General features: G+C 38.5%; 1 protein-coding gene, 1 long non-coding RNA gene and 1 pseudogene across 2 annotated transcripts; 1 reads left to right on the top strand and 2 right to left on the bottom strand.

Moving 5' to 3' along the window:
• Positions 1 to 9,459: 9,459 nt before the first annotated feature.
• On the bottom strand, positions 9,460 to 10,722 carry LOC122523783 (annotated as a pseudogene).
• Positions 9,727 to 10,112, top strand: LOC122523784. The gene is made up of 2 exons (XR_006305371.1): positions 9,727 to 9,790; positions 9,898 to 10,112. It is a non-coding gene; the product is annotated as an uncharacterized LOC122523784 (long non-coding RNA).
• A 6,975-nt stretch (positions 10,723 to 17,697) lies between the features above and the next one.
• On the bottom strand, positions 17,698 to 24,692 carry LOC122523782. Its single transcript, XM_043645665.1, has 2 exons — positions 24,586 to 24,692; positions 17,698 to 18,734 (listed from the first exon to the last, which is right to left on the bottom strand). The coding sequence occupies exon 2, from the start codon at positions 18,727 to 18,729 to the stop codon at positions 17,698 to 17,700; it is 1,032 nt and encodes a 343-aa protein (XP_043501600.1). The 5' UTR covers positions 18,730 to 18,734; positions 24,586 to 24,692.
• Between the last annotated feature and the right edge of the window lie 491 nt (positions 24,693 to 25,183).

Genomic DNA, 25,183 nt, shown 5'->3' on the forward strand with positions numbered 1-25,183 from the left:
TTTAAATACTTTTGCTTACATCATGTATTTAGGCATTAACAGAGATTTAAAATTGCGATTGAAATCATTTTAGAGAATTAGTTGACGAGTTGGGAAATTAAAAGTTTATTGTGTACAACCTTCTTGTTTTTTTTTTGGTAATTTTTTAAAGTTTAAGAAACTTAAGGTTTTAGCATAAGATTTTAGAGGCAATTTTAAGAGCTTTAAAATGACAATATTAATAAATGTTAAAATTTGCATTTGTTCCAGTAATTGAAGTTTGTTTGGTGTACCAGGTTCCTTCTATATTTTTAAAACCATATATATTTCAGAAACTCCGCTGCATGATCGCAGATCAGCGATCATGTTGCCGGTCCTAAGCCCGGGAAAAGGAGGAAGGTTGTTGGATCAGGTTAGCTCCCTACCCAACGTAAAAAAAAGAAATTGCTCATAGAAAGAGTTGCCTCGGAACAGGACGGATATACAGATGACGACACATGCAAGGAAATGGACAACGAAATGGAAGAAAGAACATATAATGCGACTGGCTACATGGAACATCAAGTCATTCAATAATAAAGATCAAGAAACCCTGAAAGAACTGAAGGATAATAACATCGATATTTGCGCCTTACAAGAGACCAAAAAGAAAGGCAAAGGGCAAATACAGTACGAAGACTACTTAGTGATCTATAGTGGTGTAGAACAAATCAGGGCAAAAGAAGGGGTAGCCATCGCAGTGTCTAAGAAGTATCAAAATAACATACAAGAATGTAGATACGTATCTTCACGAATCTTGGTTGTAAAAATGAAAGCGGAACAAAAATTAAATATAGTGTCAATTTATGCACCCGAAGATAATAAACGAAGAAGAAAGAGAAGCCTTCTACGACCAACTACAAAATTTAGTCGGATCATTACCAAGTAACCAACAAATGATAATCCTTGGAGATTTTAACGCCCGCATCGGAAACGAAATAATACCTGGAATAAAACAAAGGTTCAACGAAAACGTGTTAAATGACAATGGAGAACTAATGACACAGCTATGCACATTTAACGAGCTAAGGATTAATAATACATTTTACAATCATAAGGAACACTATAAATTTACATACAGCAACACCAGAGGCTTCAGGTCTACAATTGATTACATTGTTACCAACAGATACGTCCAACCAAACCAAATATTAGATATCAGGACGTTAAATTCCGCGATGTAGGAAGCGATCATAGCCTGCTATTAGCAAAGATAAGAATGAAGTTTAAACCCCAAAGAAATCTTGCACGAGCAACTCAAGAATTGAAAATAAACATCGAGTCACTATGGAACTTACCAACCAAACAACTATACGAGAACAGGTTGAAAGAAAAAATCGAAAAAAGCCCAATAAAAGAAGAAGATAACATAAACATAGCCTGGAAGAAACTAAGAACCAACATTTTAGAAGCTGCATATGAAGCCCTGGGAACACGAACTGTAAAAAACCGGGCTAGAATGATCAAAACTCCTTGGTTCCGCCCAGAGATTAAGGAAATATGCAAAAAAAAGAAAATAGCATACCTTAACTATAGGACATTAAGAACACCTGAGTCATACGAAACGTATAGACGAATCCGGAATCAAACAGCGACATTAGTAAGGCAAACAAAGCAAAATTATTGGGAGATTTTTTCGAAAAGAATGGAGAGTGACTTCTATGGACTCCAAAAACAAATCTGGCGATTTATTAGAAATCAAAGAAAGGAGGTCAATGAAATGATAGAAACAAACCAGATCACAAAAGAAAATTGGATTAACTATCTAACAGAGCTCTATAAATCAGAAGAACCTCAAACGGAACTAAATACGCCAGAAATAATAACCAGAAGCGACATACAAATTGAGTCCAGTGATGTAGAAACAGCTATTCGAAGACTAAAGAATAGGAAGAGCCAGGGCAAGATGGCATCCAAAACGAGCTAATAAAATATGGTGGCCAACGTCTCACACAACAATAACATTCCTAATCCAAAAAATACTATGCCAACACAAAATACCTGACGAATGGCGAACTAGTACAACTATAGTTATGTTTAAAAAAGGAGACAAAAAGCTGCCTACAAACTACAGGGGAATCAATCTTTTAAACACTTCATTAAAACTAACACAAAGATTATAACGAATAAAATTAACAGCTTAACGAATCTAGAAGACGAACAGCAGGGATTCAGATCAGGCAGATCGTGCACAGACGCGGTTTTCATCATAAGACAGATAACAGAAAAATCAATTGAATACAACAGACCAGCATATATGTGTTTCATTGATTTGGAAAAGGCATTCGACCGAGTGCAGTTAAAGGATGTTATACACCTCCTCTATAACCGGCAAATTCCGAACAATCTTATCAAGACCATAGAGGACATCTATAGAAACAATAAGATCCAAGCAAAGATAAATGGCGCCTTGACTGAACCGATTGATGCAGGTCGTGGTATCCGACAAGGGGATTCCCTAAGTCCCCTGCTTTTTAACATCATTATGGACGAAATAATAAGAAACGTAAGACTGCTAAAAGGATATAAAATGGGCAGAAGAAATAACCATCCTATGCTATGCTGATGACGCTGTATTAGTGGCCGAAAATGAGGATGATCTACAACGTCTACTACACCGATTTAACTGCATAGCCAAATCATTCAACATGAAAATATCGGCCCAGAAAACTAAATGCATGACAACATCAAAGACGCCGTTAAGATGCAAACTGGAAATTGAAGGGAAGGTTATTCAGCAGGAAATGAGATTTAAGTACCTAGGAATAGAAATCTCAGGATATGGTGATGTTGAAGCAGAGGTAAGAGAACAGACAATGAAGGCATCCAGAATAGCGGGTTGTTTGAATGACACAATATGGCGAAACAAAAACATTGACATAGAGACCAAAGCAAGAATCTACAAGGCAATGGTAAGACCTATTATGTCACATACCGCAGAAACTCGACCAGACACGGCGAAAACGAAACAGTTACTAGAGACAACCGAAATGAGAGTTCTTCGCAGAATAGCTGGAAAAACACTACTGGATCGAGAGAGAAGTGAAGATATAAGAAGAACATGCAAAGTGGAAAACAACGAATGGATACTAAAAAGAAAAAAAGAATGGAACGAACATATTAACAGAATGGACAACGGAAGAATTGTCAGAATTGCACGGGATAAGTCACCGTAGGCCGCAGAAGCACGGGACGCCCACGAAAACGATGGTGCGACAATTTAACAGTGCAATAGGCAGAAAAACGTCGTTACGAAACAGGCAATTTGCCTAAACTAAAGAAAGAAGAAGAAGAAGAAGAATCTTAAAATATATATATATATTATAAATATTATTACAATATATAAATATAATAAAATATAAATATAATTAAATAATTAAATTATTAATTATATTAAATTAAAATATAATATAATTTCATATAAATACATTATATTATTATATAAAATATATATATAAATATGTGTTACGTTAAGAGTTGAGAACACTTACATATCGCGTAAAGTCGTCGTTAAGACGTTATACATGGTTGTTTACGAACGACTATTTCTAAACTCTTACTTTATTAAATTTGTTTTTATACTATTATTAGCATATATATATAATACTAAATTATATATATATATATGTAGGATTCCAATATAAAGATGAATAGAATGTTTTAATGTAAATGCAATTTAATCTGATACAATACAATACAATAATAGATGTTCGCTGCTTAAAGGCTAAACGATGACTGACTTAAATCTTTGCGCTTTAGTCCACTGTTTATTTACATAGCAACGTACCGCTGCACGTCGCTACAACCCAACGGTCCTGCCCACCATATCGTATTTCGTTTCATAGCTCCTTTGTCTAATTTCCCTTCCCACACTCGGCCATATCTGCATCTCCTTCGGCCCCCGAAGGGAACTCTTCGAACGGTTTCATGTAATCCGCCGCCGTTGTGGTGATCTTTGGTCCTTCATCCCCACCAACGAATCACTTCATATCGGTTATTTCTCTTACATCTAGATATCTTATACGGACCTAAGAATTTCTTTTGTATCTTTAACCCCGCACCAAACTGCGTGCGCTTTATCGCTACTAAATCGCCTTCGTTGTAAACACTCGCTTTCTTACATTTACGGTTATAATTACGCCTATTCTCTTCTTGAATTTTTAACAGACTTTCCTTCGTTGCTTCTCTCAGTCTTAAGCGCTCGTCAGAATATTGCAATATCGCCTCTTTCTCTATTAATTCTAAAATAGCTAAATCTTCGCGCTGCTTCATTTTTACGCCAAACATCACCTCGAAAGGTGACGCATCTACACTACGCTGATAAGTGCTATTAATCGCTCTTTGGACCTTATCTACGTGCTTATACCACTTGTCAGGCGCGTCCATCGACATCTTAGTCAGTACCGAGATAATAATTCGATTAATTCTTTCAACCTGACCGTTTCCTCTCGGTATACCGGTGGTAGTTAGAACGTGCTCGACCCTTTCCGTCATACAATACTCTTTAAACTCTGTTGCCGTGAATGCGGTTCCCTTATCTGTAATAATACGTGTCGGATTACCGAATGTTCTCTGCTGTATCCCAAGTTTTTCTAACGTTTCCCGTGCGGTTGTCGTCTTAGTTGGGTATAGCCACACAAACTTAGAAAACCCATCTACCACTACCAAGATATGCTTATAAGCTTTACTCGTCGCTGTCATCGGCCCTAGATAGTCGACATGATAAGTCTCGAGCGGTCTATCCCCCTTCGGTATCGGCTGTAACTGACCTTCCTTTTTCCCCTGCTTACGCTCCGCTAATATACACGGTACACAACAGCTGATGATCTTTTCGATTTTTTCTTTCAGACCCGGTATATAAAATTCTTCTTTTATTTTTTCGGCTACCTTTCGTACAGAGAAATGACCATTTTCGTGAATCTTTCTTATGATATTAGACTGCATGCTCGTAGGCAACACTATCACGTTCTTATCGTTTACACGCTTCATCAAAATATTATTTTCTAAAATATAATCTTCGTATGGCTCTTTTTCTACTACAAGACGTATGACACGTAATCTTTCCTCTTCTTCCTGTTTCTTTCTTATATTTTGTAATAACGTATCTTCGATACACATTACCGGATAACGACTAAGTGCATCTACATGCTTCATTCTTTCTCCTGGACGGTGTTCAACTTCAAAGTCAAATTCTTCCAATGACAACGCCCACCTTGCTACCTTCGGTGCTAACTCCCTTTTCTTAAGCGTCTTTTGGAATGCCTGGCAATCCGTAACTAACTTAAATCTTATTCCTAACAAATAGACTCTAAACTTCTGAACTGCTTTAATTATCGCTAGGACTTCTAATTCATACGAATGGTACTTCCTCTCTGCTTCCGACGTTTTATAACTCATGTAATGAACCGGATGGTAATTATTTTCGTTTCGTATTTTTGCAATAATACGGCGCCAAACCCGTCTATACTTGCATCAGTATGCAATTCCGTCATTGCTCCGGGGTCATAAATACGGAGCACCGGCTCTTGAGACAAAAAATACTTTAATCGCGAATACGACTCTCTTTCAGCGGTATCAAAGACAAATGCCTTACCTGCCTTTAACAAATCTGATAATGGTCTTGCTATCTTAGCGTAATCCTTAATAAATTTACGAAAATATCCTGTCAGACCTAAGAAACTTTGAATTTGTTTTCTATTCTTCGGTTCCGGAAACCGTTGTACCGCTTTTACTTTCGTGGGTGATGGCCGAATACTCCCATTCCACACCACATGTCCTAAGAACTCAATTTCCTCCCGCAGGAACTTGCACTTCTTCCAATTTATAATTAACCCGTTCTGAGCTGCTACCGTTAACGTTATTTCCAACTTTCTACACGCATCTTCGTAATCGATACCTGGGATAATAAGATCGTCCATGTATGTTAACACTATTTTCTTCCTTACCAAATCGCCAAAAACCTCATCAATAAATCTTAAAAAACTGGCGGGACTGCTACATAACCCAAAAGGTGTTCTAAGAAACTCAAATTGCCCGTCTGGAGTAACAAACGAAGTGAATTTACGGCTATCTTCCTCAATCTTGACATGAAAAAACCCGTTCTTAAGATCAATTGTCGAAAATACCACTCCCTGTGTCAACGCATCGAGACAGTCTTCGATCAATGGCATTGGAAATCGATCTCTTACCACCTTTGCATTTAATTTACGGTAATCAATACAAACTCTGTAAGTTCCGTCCTTCTTAGGTACCACTACTACCGGACTACTATATTCACTTGTACTGGGTTGAATTATTCCCTCGTCCAACCATTCGTCTAATTGTTGCGTAACTATTTTTTTCTCTTTCGGAGCTAATCTCCTCGGCTTAGAACAAACTGGAATATTATCCGTCAACTTTATTTTTGTCTCTGTTCGCGCGTCTGGTTTAGTATTTGGCTTATAATTTTGTATTAATTCTTTTATGCGCACCTTGTACGGTTCTTTTACGTCTATTTCATCCGTATCTACATATTTTATTTCCATTATCGCCTTTATATCTTCTACTTCTTTATTTGCATTCATATCGTCTGTATCCGTCCGTCGCTCAACATAACCATAGTCGCTCGATTTTACCGATCCCTCGCTTATCTCCTCGCTGAGTCTTTTGTCTGGTCGTCTTATTTCTACTCGCCCTTTATTTATACGAACGTCTAACTCTTTCAGCAACTCTCTTCCTAAAAGAACTTCGTATCTCATATCTGACTGACTTACTACAAATACATCCGTTTTATATCTACCGTCTTCGATATCGATATTTACTTCACATCTCCCTATTGGCTTTGTTATCGCATTACCAAACCCTGCTAATCGTCGAGTGGTTTCATATAATCTTGGTCCCCCTAATTTATTATATAGCTCTGAATTTATAATGCTTACTTCGCTGCCCGTATCTAATAACGCATATGCTAACAAACCATTAATCCTGATCGCAACTCTATCCGTAGTAGATTGAACACAATTGATACTTGCTTTATTTTCCGACGGCTGCTGTGATTTATTACAATGACTCGCTATGTGACCGAAATTATTACATTTAAAACATTTGAGACCTTTTTCTTTGTCTGGACAGAAACGATAACTATGTGCTTCCGAACCGCACCCGTAACAATGGCCTTTCTTTATCGCCGGAGATCTACCGATACGTGTCGACGCTACGTTTCCTTGATTATCTTTTCTAAATCGCGTTCCTTGTACGTTACTTTCTTTAAGTTTATCAAATATTTGAATATTATTTTTAAATTCTGTGAGCGTTCGGGATCCGTACAATACTGCCTTATCGCGACGTTCGCCTAACAAACCATCCGCTATGTACTGTATAAGGGCGTCTTCTTCGATGTTACCTTGATTCGCGATTTCTTGCATACTATAAATGTACAAACGACTACTTTCGCCTGGTTGTTGTCTACGCTTGGACAACTGCTTATGAATCGTGGCTGAATTTACCTTTACCTGAAATTCCCTAATCAAACTACGCTTTAAGCTGTCCCATGATTTAATTTCTCTTTCGAACGATATAAATTGTCTTGCCGCTCCTTTTAACATACGTTTCCCGTAGATAAACTTCTGCAAATCGTTCCATCCCAACAATACGCTGGTATCTTCAAAATCGTGGATCCAATGATCTATCAGTAGCTTATCCTCTCCGTTGAAATATGATAGGCTTTCTTCCACATCCTTTATGGAAAACGAAGCGAGTTGTTGCGTAGCAACGCTAACCGCTCCTCCTTCCCCGCGTTGTCCACCACTCTGTGATTCTTCTTCTCGTTTGCCTTCGTCTCCTTCTTCTTCTTCTTCTTCTCTTCACTTTCTTCGTCTTCGCTTTCTTCATCTTTCATCGCATCTTTCAAGCGATTTCTTAACGCCTGCTTATTTCCGACTGTGGATAACCTTAACTTCTTCGCCGCTTCTTTTAACTCCCTTAATTTCATGGAGTCAATCTGCTCATAGGTGTAAATGACGGCTTCTTCCTCGACTGCTTTACCTTGACGCTTTCGTTCTTCAACTCGTCTTCTTAGTGACGTGTTTTGAACGGCCTTTTCGTTCAATTCCTCACGTCCAACTTCCTGCTCATCCGCACTTGTTTCGAGTGTTACCTTCAATTGAGCCATCGTTCAAACAGCTACTTTTCTTAATCTTAATGTTTCTTTATCGTCCTCCTATATCACCGTTACACCAACACTACCGATTACTTCACAACTTTACTTTAGTATTCACGCGTGGTCAACTTTCCTCGCGCAACACTCTTAATCAACTTAGAATCGGATTCACACTGCTGGTAATTGTAACGCAACTTTCGACTTGATACAACTTTATGCAACTTCACACGACTTTATACGACTTTATACGACTTTATACGACTTTTATTGCACACATGAAATCTATTCTCTTTTAATCCCGGCTGAGCCCCCAAATGTGGATTCCAATATAAAGATGAATAGAATGTTTTAATGTAAATGCAATTTAATCTGATACAATACAATACAATAATAGATGTTCGCTGCTTAAAGGCTAAACGATGACTGACTTAAATCTTTGCGCTTTAGTCCACTGTTTATTTACATAGCAACGTACCGCTGCACGTCGCTACAACCCAACGGTCCTGCCCACCATATCGTATTTCGTTTCATAGCTCCTTTGTCTAATTTCCCTTCCCACATATATATATATATATATATATATATATATATATATATATATATATATATTAATAATATTTTATTATTAATATATTATATTCTTTCTTAATATTAAAACGATGGTCATTCATGGAAATGCCTATAAAGTTAACGAATCGGGTAAACGTCGTCACTAGGACGTGACACCTCCCCCCTTAGAGAGAAGCAGGGAATTTTGTTTTTGTTAATTGTCGGAAAACATTTCCGTTTATTCCTATAATTTTTGGCTAATTAATTCAGTGTAAAGAAATATTTTTTTTTAATTTATCTAAATTTTCATATGTATAAAGTCCTATCTTTTCGGTTATTCGAAAAGTTTTTGACGAGACGAAAAAAAAAAAAAAATATAAAATAACATTCCATGTTTCGACATCAATATGTCAAGTATATATTTATAAATTAGTACGAACTTCTCGATTTATTAATCCAAGTAATTCTTTGAATTGCTGATAGACGCATTTCTTATATATATTTATATGATTATTAATCAATATTATTATATTTATGTAATAATCTAATACGATATATGAATATTATGTAAGATAAAACATGTCACACGCACAAATTTATATATATATAAGAATATTTATAAAAATTAACAAAGCAAGATGAACTGATATAATATTAGTCGATTATAAGTATATGCTAGAACTTATGTAATAAAGTATAATTATAAAATCATACAATAATAAACGAAAAACTCAAATATTATTGTTCTATATTATCAATAGAAAATTTCAAACGAAATATATATGGCAATATGATTCACAATGAAATAGTATAGCAATTATAATAAATACTACTTGCAAAAATTTTTTTTTTTTTTTTAATATGCGTGATTTGCTACGAAAAGTGCAGCATCGCCGGCAGCATCTGTGAAACTTCCCGCGTACTGGCCAAGTGCCGATTCGCCGTTGGCCTTAGTCCTCTTGATAAGCTCTTCCTGTCCAGCTGTTACTTGATCGTTCCTGTTACCTTCTTGAGCGGTGGACAATCCGAAGAAGAGGCCTCGGTGTACTTGAATGCCATCAGGAAGGATTTCGGGCTCAACAATCGGTACGATTCTTGCGCTCTGACGAATTGAAACGTAACGAGCGAAAACATTTGCGTTTTCTAAAAAAAAATGGCAAGTTCTTTTTAGGCGTATGGTTTGTAATTTTAAGAACGCATCTCCACTTGGCGAAATGACAGCTATCCTTCTGTACTGGACGCAACGTGCTTGGAGGTGAACTATCTGGAGTGGTTATCGGTGAACCCAACAGTGTAGCTGGTAAAGATTTACTTCCTTTATTTAGATTTATTTCTTCTTCGACCAGTGTCACAGAAGATTGTGGTTTGTTAAACTTATTAGACATCATTTGGTTAGCTACATGAACAATGGATTTTCCACAAAAAGCTGGTTCACCATTAAATCCATCATCAGTTCCTTGAGATTTAGCTGGTTTTACGTTTCCAGTTAATGTTTAATAAGTTAAAAAGGTACATTCAGTCTACCATCTCTTGACGAAAGTTTCTTCTGCATTCAATGTCCAAAATCACAATTTCTATCATTGGAGGTCGTCTAATCCCTGAGTCGTACATTCATCGTTTGTAGCAAAGAGTAGCACGACACCCTTATCAACCTTGATTCCAGGAATGATGTTACGTTGTTTCAAAAGCTCTAAGAATAGCGTACCGTTATTAGCCTTCTGATATAGAGTCTCATGGAACAGAATCACACCGGAGATATGTTGTCCAATGACGTCCTTTGCCGCAGTAAAAATGTAATTGTCTGTATGTTCTACGGTTATCCTCATTGTTCTCTATAATGATGTCCTTTAGGCGTTTACTGTTCGTGGTCGTAGATTCGTCAGCAGCGAGAATTCCTTTTTCAGGAGCTACGATCTGTTCAGCAATCCTCTTCTCTTCTTCCTTTAGCTTAGGAACGGCCTTGATGTACATTTTATCTACCATTTTTTTTATTATCACGATGGATTTGACTGTCGTTATCGAAAATATGCACAAACGTTATTAATTTTCGTTTGGAAAGAGAATGCTTATTTTTTACAAATTTTAACTTTATCTTTGTGGACGATTCTGCTTCCATTCTTATAACTAATTCTTACATTATTTCTCGGAAGCACTTCTAAAATTTGGTAGGGGCCAGAGTATTGGTTACCAAGTTTAGTGGTTGGTTGTTTTAAAAGGTAAATGTTTTGACCAACCGAAAGATTCTGACCTCGAGCATTTCGATCGTAATATATTTTTGATTTGATCTTAGCTCCTACCAAATTTCGTCTTGCAACAGTCTGAGATGTTTTAATTTTATTAACTAGATCTAAATAATACTCTAGGTATGTGCTGTCTAATGCTACATTTGTAGTATGTCTGCGGAAGGTATGTTTGCTTGTTTTGCAAAAACTAGTTCGTGAGGGGTAAATCTAGTTCCCTCGTGCGTACTGGTGTTGTATGCAAACATGGCGTGTGTTAACCATTTATCCCACTCGTTTTTTTTATTTATATAATGTTTTAAATATTCCACTAGAACAATGTGAGATCTTTCTAGTGATCCATTCGACTGAGGATGGAACGCCGTAGTTTTTATTTGTTTCAAATTATACGTTTAGCTATTGCCTTTAAAAGCGAACTAGTAAAGTTTGTTCCCTGGTCAGTCAATATGGATCGTGGTGCCCCGAAAACATTGCAAACATTATGGACTAATCCTTCGGCAATATCTATGGACGTAGTTGTTTGTAATGGTATGGCAATGAAATATTTAGTGAGTGCGTCTTGTATAGTAAGAATATATCTATTTCCTGATTTCGTTTCAGGGAGTGGTCCGACTATGTCCATAGCTATTTTGTCGAATGCCGCTCCCGGCGTATCGGTAAGTACCATTGGTTCTTTGGACTTTACTCTTACTAATTTTTTAACTGACAACTTGTACAGTTTTTGATAAAATCACTTATGTCCTTTTTTAAATTTGGCCAATGATACTTATGCCGAATTTTATTATACGTTTTTGTGACGCCTTTGTGTCCACCAATAGGCGAGGAGTGGCATTCGGCAAGGATGCCCTCTCGCAGTTCTAACTTAGGAACTAAAATTTGATTTAAACAGATAGTAATGCAGCAATTTTCTGATTCAAACGTGTTACATAAATTCTTTTGAATCCGAGACCATAATATGCCGTCTAAGCTTTGTGTCTTGGCGATGCTTACAGATTTTAAGTCGAGCTCTCGTACTACTGAGAGCAAAAACCAATTGCTTCGTATATCGTTTCAATTTTGCACTGTTTGCGATGTTTTCCTTTATAGGGATAATTATTAATTTATGTTTCCCAATTTAGTTACTTTGACACGAGCTAAAGTCAAATCTTTTACATGTGGAATAAGTTTTGTTTGTTCTAGTAGTTTAGCACCAGTATCGCAAGGTGTGCCGTCTAAATCGGTAAATATTACAATATTGTCGTGCCTTAATTGTAGAGAGTCTCGTGAGACTCCTACATTTTTGTTTATCATATTTAAGTTATTGTTTGTTCTTGGTTGTGTCTGTGGAGAGTATAGTCGTTCGTAGTCACTAGAGTTTTCACTGTCTGTATTTTCGTCCTCTAGTGTTGGTGTTGCTAAACGTGACGTGTTGTCGAGGTCATCTGTGCCGTCAGCTGTCACGTCGGGGTCACTGTCCTCGTTATCCGTCATCGTGTCCTTAGTTTCAAAATGAACGGTACTATCGTCGGAATCGTATGTGTTTATAGGAAGTACTTTTTTAGTTTCTATCGGATTTCGTGATAGAGCGTCAGCGTTAGCATTCGCAGTTCCTGGCTTATAAATGATTTTGAACGTATACTCAGCCAATTTCAGACTCCACTTAACTAATCTTGATGTCGGGTCTTTTACCGACTTTAGCCAAACAAGTGGTTTGTGATCAGTTATGAGGGTAAATTCTCGGCCGTACAAATATGGCCTAAAATAATTCGTAGCGAAAACTATTGCCAATAATTCTCTTTCAATAGTTGAATAATTCATTTCATCTTTATTTAAAATTCGCGAGCACAGGAGATGGGTAAATCCTTACCGACGTTGTTGTAAAGGTTGGTGCAACCAAGCGGTTCGCCAGGAAGATGAAAAATATCTGCGTTTTTGTCTAATAATTTGGAAACAGATTCTGCCTCTTCTGTATTTAGGTGATCAAGGCGAAGGAGTGCTCTAACAGAGTCTGGTCTGGAGAAGGTTGGAGTTTTAGGAGATTCTTGAATTTTACTTGTTTCAGTTGGATCAGCGCAAGGTGATTCGGATATATAAAGGGTGTGCAAGCATTCGTTTAAGTTATCAACTTCGGATGTGGATTTATAGGAATCACATGGTAAATTGGAAGAGTTCCTATACTATATGCCAAGAGTTCCAATTTTGGAGTTTGTAGTGAAACAAATCTCGAAGTTTTATTGATGAGTCTGAAATAGGCTTTTCCATCTATGTTTTCTACCAGTGCTTCGCCAGCATAAATTCTCTTTGGAAGCTGTATTCGCGGAATATAACAATCTTTAACATCGGCGTTTATAACGTGGCAGAAAATTACCCTTGAAGTTCTATGTGGTATGCTAACCTTGTCGCCGACCGTAAATGGAATTTTTTTATTCTTTACTATAAGCACTTCCTTGATATAGTCGACATTTGTCGGATTGGAACGAAGGAGCTCGTTGCCTAATATTCCATCTGTAGAAATAGGGAAGTGATTGTCTATTACGTGAAATGTGGTCTTCTCTCCGAAAATAACGAGTTCGACAGTACCTAACGTTTTTTGTGTGTCGGGAGAGATACCAGTCAGTTGAACTATTCTTTTTGTGTTTATAATTGTCTTTTTAGTTAAATTTTTTATTTTAATTAAGTTAATATCTGCGCCTGTGTCTATCATAAGTGTCACTGCTTCTCTCAACCGTGGAGAAGTCGCGGTGACACATGGAGCCGTCCAAATATTTCGTCTTATGTGTTTGATTTCGACGGGCCCGCTTTCGGACTTGGGCTTCGTGGACGCTCCTTGGGAGTGGGCGAGCGACGCGCGTCTTCGTCCGCGCCCCTTTTCAAGTTTCCCGAATTGAGATTCTCGATTTTATATTTAAGTTTCTACACTCGAGAATTTGGTGCCCAAAGTTTTACAATACTGGCTTTCTTTAATGGTCTTTTTCTTGGAAAGAGACCTAAATTTAGTAGGGGATCCAGGCTTACTAGGAGGTTTTTGCTCGGAATTGGAAGGGAAAGGATACCCATTCTTTTGCCAACAAGTGCTTTCCAAATGCCCATCTCTTTTACAATAATTACAGTTAATAGTACTGTTAATTGGTCTGACGTTCGCGACGCGATTTTTATTTATCGAAATACCTAACTTATCGTCTTCCTCTTTGATCTGTTTGTCTATTTTAAGGAGGCAGATTAAGACTTGGTCAAAGTTATTATATCTTTCAAATCTTAATTCTGTTTTATAGTCCAGAGGCAGACCCCTAATGAATGCGTCTAATCCTTCTTTCTCGATTGCTATTTCCATCCCGTGTTCTAAACGCCCTGACTCTTTCGCCGCTTCTTCTAGAACCGACTGGGTGAGTTCTCTTACTCGTCCAAAATAATCGAGCGCGTGTTCGCCCGGTCTCATAAATTCCGTAGAGAGCTTTCCCCTATAATAACTTGATCCGCGGGAAGGCAGAAATGCGTCTTTTAGTCTATCAATAAGGTGTTCTACTCTATCGACCTTAAGGCCTTCCGTTACTAGGTATGCATGACCATTAAGTCTTGAAAGGAGTAGTCTAGTGAGAGACGCTTCTACTTCGGGTGAATAACCTGCTGGTAATGAATCAAGCGCGCGCCGACACGCCCTACAAAACTGCGTTACGGTGATGTTGTATCCGTCGTACTTTGGGACATTTTCTATATATTCCCGTAATTTTAAAGAGGAATTTGACAAATGGGAAGGGGGAGCAAAAGGAGCTATTCTTTTCATATTTCTAATTTCATGCCTTAAGTCCTCGATCTCTCTTCTTAATTCGCCTTCACTATCAAAGTCAGGTGTTAGCGTTCTCCGTCTTGGAACTGGAGCTGGAGAATTTGGACGTGGAGAAACTAAACGTGGAGAACCAGGGGTAAAAGTTAAAGGGTCGAAGGGGTCCACCGGAGGATCAGAACGTTCGAAACCAAGAAAACCTGGCATATTATCGCCTAAGGATCTTCTGATCTCTTCTTCCTTTAACGCGAGTCTCCTCTCTCTAAGTTCTAGTTCTTATTCCCTGTTACTGAGTTCTTCCTGTTTTCTAAGTGTTTCTTCTTGTGTTTTACTGAGTAAATCCTGAATATTCATTATTTCCTCAATCATTTTACGCATAGCGGAATCCATCTCGCCGAGAACGATTGGGGAATCCGGTCTACTTTTTCTTTGCTTTTGAGACATTTTGAATTTTATAAATAAAAGTTACAGTTTCTTAAAAAAAATGAGAAAAAAAAAAAATTTTGACAAGTTAAATCTCCTATCAGGCAACCGAATTTATTTGCGATCTATCTATTAGCTATCCCACCGCTGCCACCAGTTTTTGCTTCCTGTGACGTCCCAGATGGGGTTGTCAAATAGGAGTAAGAAACAATTTTTAATTTTCCTTTTCCCGGTCAATCTTTTCCAGAATTACTCGGTTAGGAAGAGTGCCCTGTTTTGAGTCAATCCGTGGAGCCGGACTTTACTCGGGATCTGGGCAAAAGGATCTTTTATCCCAAAATAAGTAAAATCTTTTACTTACCTTGGGGCTGCTTGATAGGTGTTGAAGATGGTTGATAGATGTTGATTCCGTCAGTGATTTGGATTGACTTCCCTGATAATAATTGAGGATTTTGGCCAACAGGATTTTAATTCCAATTTACAATACACGATATTAGGTAAAAACAAAATATTCTAAATAACAGTTGATATTAAAATTATACACTGAGTTTACACAACTTATGTTCGCAATATTAGAAAGAAAACGACGTGTCACAGAGCAAACGTAACTTAACGCAGTATATTAAAGATGCGAGAACGTAACCTTATATAATAGTTGTACAAAAATATTCAAGATTTATATCTTAAAAGTAGAGTTGATGTTTTATAAGTATAAGGTTTGTCGATAGACTAAAGAAAAAGAAACTATAAAAAAAAGAAATTATATCGAGTATGAACTATAAATGAGCAAGTAACTATTATAAATGAACCATAAATGAGCAAGAAACTATAATAAATGAACCATGCGCTTAAATCTTTTCCCACTTTTATACTTTCTCTCCTATATTTAAATATCGTAGTTAGCTACAGATCACGTGATCGACGTGCGATCACGCGATCACGCGATCACGTGCTCCGCATGCTTGGATCACGTGATTGACGTGGCTACGTACGCAAAGGAAATGGATCACGTGATCAGAGTGTTCTCTTTTATTTTCTTATATTTGACTGAAATATATATATATGTGTTATATATGTTACAATGAAGGTTGAGAACACTTACGCGATCCGCGCGCGATCACGTGTTCTTCATGCTTGGATCACGTGATCGACGTGTTTACGACTACGTACGCAAAAGGAATAGATCACGTGATCGGCGTGTTTATTAATAGACAAAGAAAAGGGAATGGATCACGTGATCGGAGTGTTCTCTTTTAATTTCTTATATTAATCTTAAAATATATAATAAATATATTACAATATATAAATAATAATAATATAAATATAATTAAATAATTAAATTATTAATTATATTAAATTAAAATATAATATAATTTCATATAAATACATTATATATTATATAAAATATATATATATATATATATATATATATATATATATTAATAATATTTTATTATATATATTATTCTTTCTTAATATTAAAACGATTGTCATTCATGGAAATGCCTATAAGTTAACGAATCGGGTAAATGTCGTCACTAGGACGTGACACCTCCCCCCTTTAAGAGAAGCAAGTAGGAATTCATTTTCTACTGCTTCGTAAAGAGCGAAATTTCTGAAGGATTTCGTCGTCCCCATAAAACCGCAATTGCTTACCGGGTGATTCCTTGGTTTGCGAGCTGCTTGTAGCCGTAGTTGGTTGATTGCTATCGGCTAAACTGTTTACTGTTTCGGACTGCTCCGTGGTGATTTCACGGAGTTCGTTTTCGGTTGATGCAGCCCGGCGATCCTTACTGTTCTTTAACTGGAGAAGTAGGCCCGTTATTGAGCCCCAAATAGCGCCCAATAGATGGATGCTCCACCATATACCGTGTGTAGGGCGTAACCACGCAAGATTGAATCAACGACCAATTTTATTATTTTAAATATAAATATTACTCCTAGTATTGCCACACTGACAGACCCGAATTTCAAAAGTCCGTTCCACACTTTCGAGGTAACACTTTCCGCAAATTTGTTAAATTCGTTCTTACTCACAAAGTTCATAAATTTAATGTTTCTGTTTGCACTTTTGACCGGTTGCCCCCCTGGCAATATTGTTCAGTCTAGAGGGCTGTTCTATAGGGAACATTACGTGGTCCCTAAGATTGTCCAGATCCGCCTGTGTGTAAATACTACTGGTTGCTAAGGATCCCGCGTCGGTATATTTCCACAACACTTCCGTGTCTAGTTCCAAAATTTGCGGATCCTTTACGTAAGTTAGCTTTGGCAGCAACTGGTACCAAACACCTTCAACCAGATATTCTTGTGGTAGTAGTGCGCTGCAGGATTCTTCGGTGCCCTTACTTACCAAAATTCTGGATTTTGGTTTAAGGAACATGCTGGTGTTTTGATATGTCACTGGGAGTTCACGATAACATTCTCCCGCGTGTCTAACCTTTACAGGAACCGGTGTGCATTTGATAATATGTGCAACTTCACCGCCTATCACTGCCATGTATCCTGGTTTTTTCATTACTGTATACGCAAAGACATCAGGAGGATCGCGGCCAAGGCTAACGCATTTCTGATTACTTGCTGTTCCAGATTACATCTTTGTTGTAGTACACTGTGTATAGAGCTTCCAACTGGTCACGATGATGCCTTTCAACATACACAAATTTCGAGTTCACGTAGGCGAACAAATCCATATTGTTAGGTGTTATTTTCGCCTTTGATGTGAACGTTCTTCCCCGCTGTGTTTCTAAAATGAACAGCTTCGGATGTTCTGTCGTGATCAAACTATACCCACAGAGATGGTGTTCTTCCTTGCCCATTAATGCGAAAGTCGTATCCCCCTCCGTCACCGTATACATTGTTGACAGTAGTGAAATGGTAACAGGCGAAACTATTTTTGTTGCTGTGCCTTCGTATAAAGCTGTGTATTGTTCGAAGTTGCACGCCGATTTAGGAATTATTGTCCAAAATGCACTCCCGTTTTCGTCCGTGAGGCATGTTCCTTCCGAAAAGGTGCACCGCACATTTCCCCGTAGTGAGATCACATTATCCTTCACTCTCACTGTTCCCGTATATGTTCTTATATTTGTTCGTACTACACTTTGCACTACTACACCGTCCCATGTTCCGTCGGTATCTGCGTATTGTGTGCCGAGGCACTTACCGTCGGTGGCTATGGAGCCTGCTAATGTAACACTCCGAAAATCGGTCGTATTTACTCGAAGTCCAGTCAATTGAGTGAACGAATTTAAAGAAAGTGTACCGGTATTAATAATCGATTTGCAAACGTCGGCAGACACGTCCATCAGATATACGCGGCGCCCGTTATGAACAGCTGATATATGCGAGCTCATGCCGCAGTAATAAATGACACGGTCAACTTCAATCCGACACTGGTATACCGGTGTTGTATCGTAGTCAGTCAGCTGCAACAGCTGTATGTACGTCTTCGTCTTGTTGGGTGTTGTGGTGGGGAGATTGCAGTCCCCCGTCTCCAGCAGTGACACAGATGTTATATTCGCAGCTGTCCCGCCGCAATCGTAACCCAACAATGCGGAAGCTATGGTGACGTAACCGATGATGATGCAGCAAAGTTCGGAATGCATCCTTTCTGTTGCAGATGTACAGGTCTTTACAAAAATTTCTTATAATAGATTCATACAAAGGTTATATATGTGATAATTATGCAAGAATTGTCCTAATTTTTATTTCTAGTTAATTTAACTTTGTCTCGATGGACAATCCTACTTCCATTTTTATAACTAATTTTTATGTTATTATTACGTAGAATCTCTAGAATCTGGTGGGGGCCAGTGTACTGGTCTCCAAACTTAGAAGTTGGTTGTTTCAACAAATAGACGTTATTTCCGACCTCAAGTTTTTGGCCGCGAGAATTTTGATCATAATAAAATTTGGATTTTATTTTTGCGCCCACCAGGTTCCTTCTTGCTATTTTCTGAGCTGACCTAATTTTATGAACAAATCTAAATAGTATTCTAAATAGGTATTCTCTAGGGCAACGTTCGTAAGCACCTCTCCCGAGGGAGCATTCGCTTGTTTCCGAATACCAATTCATGAGGTGTGAACCTAGTTCCCTCATGTGTGCTAGTATTGTATGCGAACATAGCATGAGTGAGCCAATTATCCCACTCGCTTTTTACTAATAAATTGTTTTAAGTATTCTATTAATACAATGTGCGAACGCTCAAGTGACCCATTTGACTGTGGGTGAAATGCTGTGGTTTTTATTTGCTTACAACGGTACTGTTTAGCAATTGCCCTTAGTAAGGAGCCTGTGAAATTTTTCCCTTGATCAGTCAGAATTGAGCGTGGCGCTCCGAATATATTACAAAAATTATGGACCATGCCTTCCGCAATATCAACTGATGTAGCTGTCTTCAGAGCTACTGCAACGAAAAATTTTGTTAGTGAATCCTGTATGGTGAGAATATATTTATTGCCCTTTTTTGTTTCCGGAAGTGGTCCAACAATGTCCATGGCAATTTTGTCGAATGCCGCTCCTGGCGTATCGGTTAGTATCATTGGCTCTAGACTTTATTCTAACTAATTTCTTTAATTGACATCCTTCGCAATTTCTAATGTATTCTTGTATGTCTTTTTTCATATTGGGCCAATGATACTTCTGCCTAATTCTGTTATAAGTTTTTGTTACACCCTTATGTCCACCGATAGCCGAAGAGTGGCATTCTGCAAGAATGTCATTACGCTTTTCCTGTTCTGGGATTAGAATTTCATTAAGACAAATTACTATTTTGCAAATTTCAGATTCAAAAGTATTTTGAAGTTTCCTTTGGACGTGCGACCATGGGATGCCATCGATATTATTTGTCTTAGAAATACTTACAGATTTAAGTCCCAATTCGCGGGTAACAGAAAGTAAAGCGCCAATTGCTTCTACCAGAGTTTCGAATTTTGTAGAGTTCTCAGCTTGTTCCTTTATAGGTATTATTACTAGTTTATATTTTCCGATGTTAGTTACCCTAGCTCGAGCTAACACTAAATGTTCTGATTTCGGGAGCCGTTTGGCTTTATCCAAAAGTTTGGCGCCATCGTCACAAGGTGTACCGCTAAGATCCGTAAATACTATCAAGTTATCTCGCCTTAAATGCAGAGAGTCCCTTGTCTCGAATATATTTTCCGTTATCATTCTTGAACGCATATCTACTCTCGTCGGTGTGTACGGAGAAAACAATTTATCGTAGTCAGCTGAGTCACTGGCACTCTCGACGTCAGAGTATTCATTGTCTGTTTCTGTTATCTTAGCGTCAGCTGTCGAGGGTAACGTCACGTCGAGATCGTCTGTCCCGTCAGCTGTTTCGTCGAGGTCATAGTCTTCGTTTTCTGTTAATGCGCGTCTGACATTGAACCTAATAGGGCTGTCGTCCGAATCGTCCGCATATACAGGGAGTACGCTCCTCGTCTCCACTGGATTTCGGGATAAGGCATCTGCGTTAGCATTAGCAATTCCGGGCTTATACACAATTTTGAACGAATAGTCAGCTAACTTCAAACTCCATTTTACGAGTCTCGAAGTCGGATCTTTAATTGACTTGAGCCAAACTAGCGGTTTGTGATCAGTTATCAGAGTAAACTCTCGCCCGTATAAATAAGGCCTAAAATAATTTGTCGCATATACTACTGCCAGAAGTTCTCTTTCAATTGTAGAGTAGTTTATTTCTGCTTTATTCAAAATTCGCGAGCAGTATGAGACAGGCAGATCCTTCCCGACAGGACCTTGACTCAAGACGGCACCAATTGCATAGCCGGATGCATCTGTTGTTACGTTAAAGGGCAAGTTAAAATTTGGAAACTGTAGTATCGGTTCCTTGCACAATGAGTCCCTTAACGAGCAAAATGCATTTTCTTGGGTACTTTCCCAGCGAAATAAAACATCCTTTTTTAATAAATCTGTCAATGGTTTAGCAACCTTAGAAAAGGCAGGAATAAACCTTCTATAATATCCGGCAAGTCCCAAAAATTGTCGAACAGATTTAGCGTTTTTCGGTCGCGGAAATTCTCTGACAGCGTCTAATTTTTTTGGATCAGGTTTAACACCGTTCTCCCCGATGATGTGTCCCAAATAGATTACCTCCCGCCTTAAAAATTCACATTTATCGGGTTGTAACCTCAAATTGGCCTTACGGAGTCTTTGCGCGAGTTTCAAATTTTGCTTCATGCTCGCTAAGTGACCTTGCGTAAAGAACGACATCATCCAAGTAAACAAACATTTCCTCGCCCTGTAAACCGGTCAAGACATGATCCATCAACCGTTGAAAAGTTGCTGGAGCGTTTTTTAAGCCGAATGGCATTCTACTAAATTCAAAATGACCGTACGGGGTCGAGAACGCTGTCTTTTCTCGGTCATCCGGATGCATTTTAATTTGGTGAAATCCGGATTTCAAATCAAATGTCGAAAAATATCTTGCCGCGCCGAGTTGGTCTAATATTTCGGTTATGTTAGGTATAGGATAAGCGTCTCCTACTGTTTTTTCATTTAAATTCCGATAATCGATCACCATCCGCCATTTGGGATTTCCTTTGGAATCCGCCTTTTTAGGTACAATCCATATTGGAGAATTGTACGGTGAGAGAGATGGCCTAATTATTCCGTCTTTCAGCAATTCAGATGTCTGTTTCCTAACTTCTTCCTTGTGAACCGGAGGGAATCTATATTGTTTTGTGTACACCGGAACATGTCACTAGTAATGATCTTATGTTGCAAAATATCGGTGCATCCAAGCGGTTCGCCTGGCAAATGGAAGATATCAGCGTTTGCTGCAATTAATTTTGAAACAGATTCAGCCTCTTCCGTATTCAAATGTTCGAGACGGAGGAGGGATTTTACGGATTCTACTCGAGAGGGTGGTAAGGTTGATTCAGATTTCGGATCACCCCTCTTCGGAGTTTCATTAGCGGAGGTGGATGCAAAAATGGTATGTACATAATGCAAATATTCGGATTGATCGGGATCGCAGATTTCGGACAAAGGATCGGAGTTATTTGGTGCAGAATTCGGAAGAGTACCTAGACTATAATCAAATAATTCCAATCTCTGAATTGCTAAAGAGACAGGTTTCGAAGTCGTGTTTATTACCTTAAAATATGCTTTCCCGTTTTCGTTTTTAACTAAAGCTTCACCTGCATAGACTCCAGGTGGGAGCTGTAACTGAGGGATATATCCCTCTTTTACTTCAGTGTTCGCGACGTAGCAGTAGCAAATTTGAGACATTCTCGAAGGAATGCAAACACTCTCGTCTGCGACAAACGGAATTACCTTTTCGCGAAATTTAAGACATCCACTAGTATAATCAATGGTAGCAGATTTTGATTGTAGGAACTCGGTTCCCAAAATACCATTCGATTGAATAGGGAAATTTCCTTCTACTAAGTGGAATTTAACGTCCTCCCCAAATATGCGAACCTTGGCAGTGCCAAGCGTGTTATGTCTGTCTTGGGAGATACCCGTTAACTGTACTGTCTCCGTAGCGTCTGTTTCTGTCGATTTACGTAGTACGTTAGATTTTATCAAATTGATTTCCGCGCCAGTGTCGATCATCAATGTCACGGTGCCAGTCAGTTCTTGAGAGGTACCAGTGACACATGGAGCCCTAATAACCGGTTCGTACATTATTTGCCTGATTGCGACTGTTCCGGTTTCGGTTGCGGAGATCTTGGACGCGGTTTGGGAGAGGGGGAACGGCGTGCGTCCGCCGCCGGACCCTTCCCGTCGTTTCCCTGGTTCTGATTATTTCGTTTATCATTATTATATTTTAGTGATCGACACTCGTATTTCCAATGGCCTAATTTTTTGCAATAATTACAATGACCTTCTCTTCGTTTAACCGATTTATTAGATGAATTTGATGGACTTGGTGAATTCCTTCCTGACTTTCTTTTTAGCCAGCAATTGTTTTCCTTATGACCCTGCTTTTTGCAGTGATTACAGACTATTATTTCCTTAATTTGTCTGATATTCGCGGCACGGCTCCTATAAGTAGGAGAAGCCGTTCTTTTTGCGTCCTCTTGAATTTGTTTGTCAATTCGCAGCAAACAAATCAAGGCTTAACTAAAATCGGTATACCGTTCGAATCGCAATGCGTTCGGTAATCTGACGGAAGACCGCGAATGAAGGCGTCAAGGCCTTCCTCTTCTATTTTGCGCTCAACAGATCGTTCTAAACGCCCAACCTGCTTCGATTCCTCATCAATTATTGACTGAGTTAGACTACGGACGCGACTAAAGTAATCAAGAACGTGCTCCTTTGGCTTTTTAAACTCGGTTGCTAGTTGTCCGCGATAGTAATTCGTCCCGTGTGATGGCAAGAAAGCATCCTTCAGCCGATCTATTAATTGCTCTACTTTAGTTATTTTCAGATCCTCTACAACAACGTATGCGTGTCCGTTTAATTTTGAGATAAGCAGCCTGGTTAGTGAAGTTTCTGTTTCGGCAGAATAACAAGCGGGCAAAGAATCGAGAGCTCTTTTACAAGCTCTTGCAAACTGAGTAACCAAGATGTTGTGACCATCGAACCTCGGTACCGCTTCCACAATTTCACGCAATTTAACCGAAGCATTCGTTGTACGCGGAAGAGAGAGGGCGGACGAGATGCAGCAACTACTCCCCTCAATAAATCTAATTCACGCTTTAGTCGCTCATTTTCTGTTTTCAAATCGTTACTATTTGGCAAAGGAGTAACGATAGTTTGACGCGGTGGAACAGGCCGTGGAGAACTGGATGGCGACAAATTTGGCGTTCTTGATATGTGATAAATGAGTCTACCGGAGTTCGCGATCGTTCAAATCCTCGAAAGCCGCCAAAATCTTCGCCTATAGACCTACGAATTTCTTTTCCCTTAATTCTAGTTTACGCTCTCCATGTGCTAACTCTTTTCTTTGATTTTCAATCTCGCTCTCTCTCCTGTCTAGTTCCTCCTGTCTTTTATAACTTTCCAACTGCAAATTATTTAACTGTTCTTGGAACAAAATGATTTCTTCCATTCTTTTTCTTATTAATAATTCTTTTTCCGCTAATTCGTCATTGAATCCACCCATCGCCCCGTAAGAGATGGGAGAATCTGTTCTAACGCGTGTACGGTCTGTTGCCATTTTAACTACTATGAAATATTTTCTTTTTATATGTGAATTATAGCAATGATCCCACACTGAGGATTCGAGCTAAATTAGGTTAAGACTCTCACTTCCCTTTTTCTATCCCACCGCTGCCACTAGTTTTTGCTTTCCTGTGACGTCCTAGAAGAGGACTGCCAAGGAGCAAGAACAATTTTAGATAATTCTCCGATCCGATACCGACTTTCTTGCTGTCTTCTCGGCAAAGAGAATAAATGCCCTATTTTGGGTCAGCCTGTAGAGCCAGTACTTTACCCGGGATCTGGGCTAGAAGCGGAACTTAACTCCTTTAATGAGTAAGAGATGACAACTTACCTTGATGTTAATATTGCTCTATGATTTTACGGAATCCTCGGAGTGTGGTCCCCTGTGCTGATTTCCGGAGCTCCTTAATTCCAATTGTGCTAGTGTTGAATTTTGAAGATAGGTACAAGGAATCAGGTGCAAAAGGAGCTTAGTTGTTGGTTCGAAACAATTCCAAAAATTTTAGGTAAAATAACAGTATATTCTTAAGTAAACTTTAACAATAAACAACACGAGGTTATGCACAGTATAACTCACAATACGAACACAGACAATAGCAAATGTAGAACTTTTATAAATGTAAAGATTAAGAAACAATTATCGAAAAACTCGTTTACAAACGTAGCAAACTTAGTAATAAATGTCGAATTCAATAACAGATGTCGTACCTAATAGCAATTGTCATACTACGAAACAAATATCGAACTTAGTCGACGCAGAAATAGTAGACAAAGGTTCGACGCGAAACACTCGACTTACGGTGTTAGGTCTTACTGATCGACTCACGGTAACAGATATTAAATTGTAAAAACCGTCAGAATTACTAAGGTTCACGCAATAGACTAATTTATGAAGCGAACTAATCAAGTATTGTGGTAGACTTTTTATG

Source organism: Polistes fuscatus, unplaced genomic scaffold (assembly GCF_010416935.1).
Source record: "Polistes fuscatus isolate 324 unplaced genomic scaffold, CU_Pfus_HIC Scaffold64, whole genome shotgun sequence".
Lineage (NCBI taxonomy): Eukaryota > Metazoa > Arthropoda > Insecta > Hymenoptera > Vespidae > Polistes > Polistes fuscatus.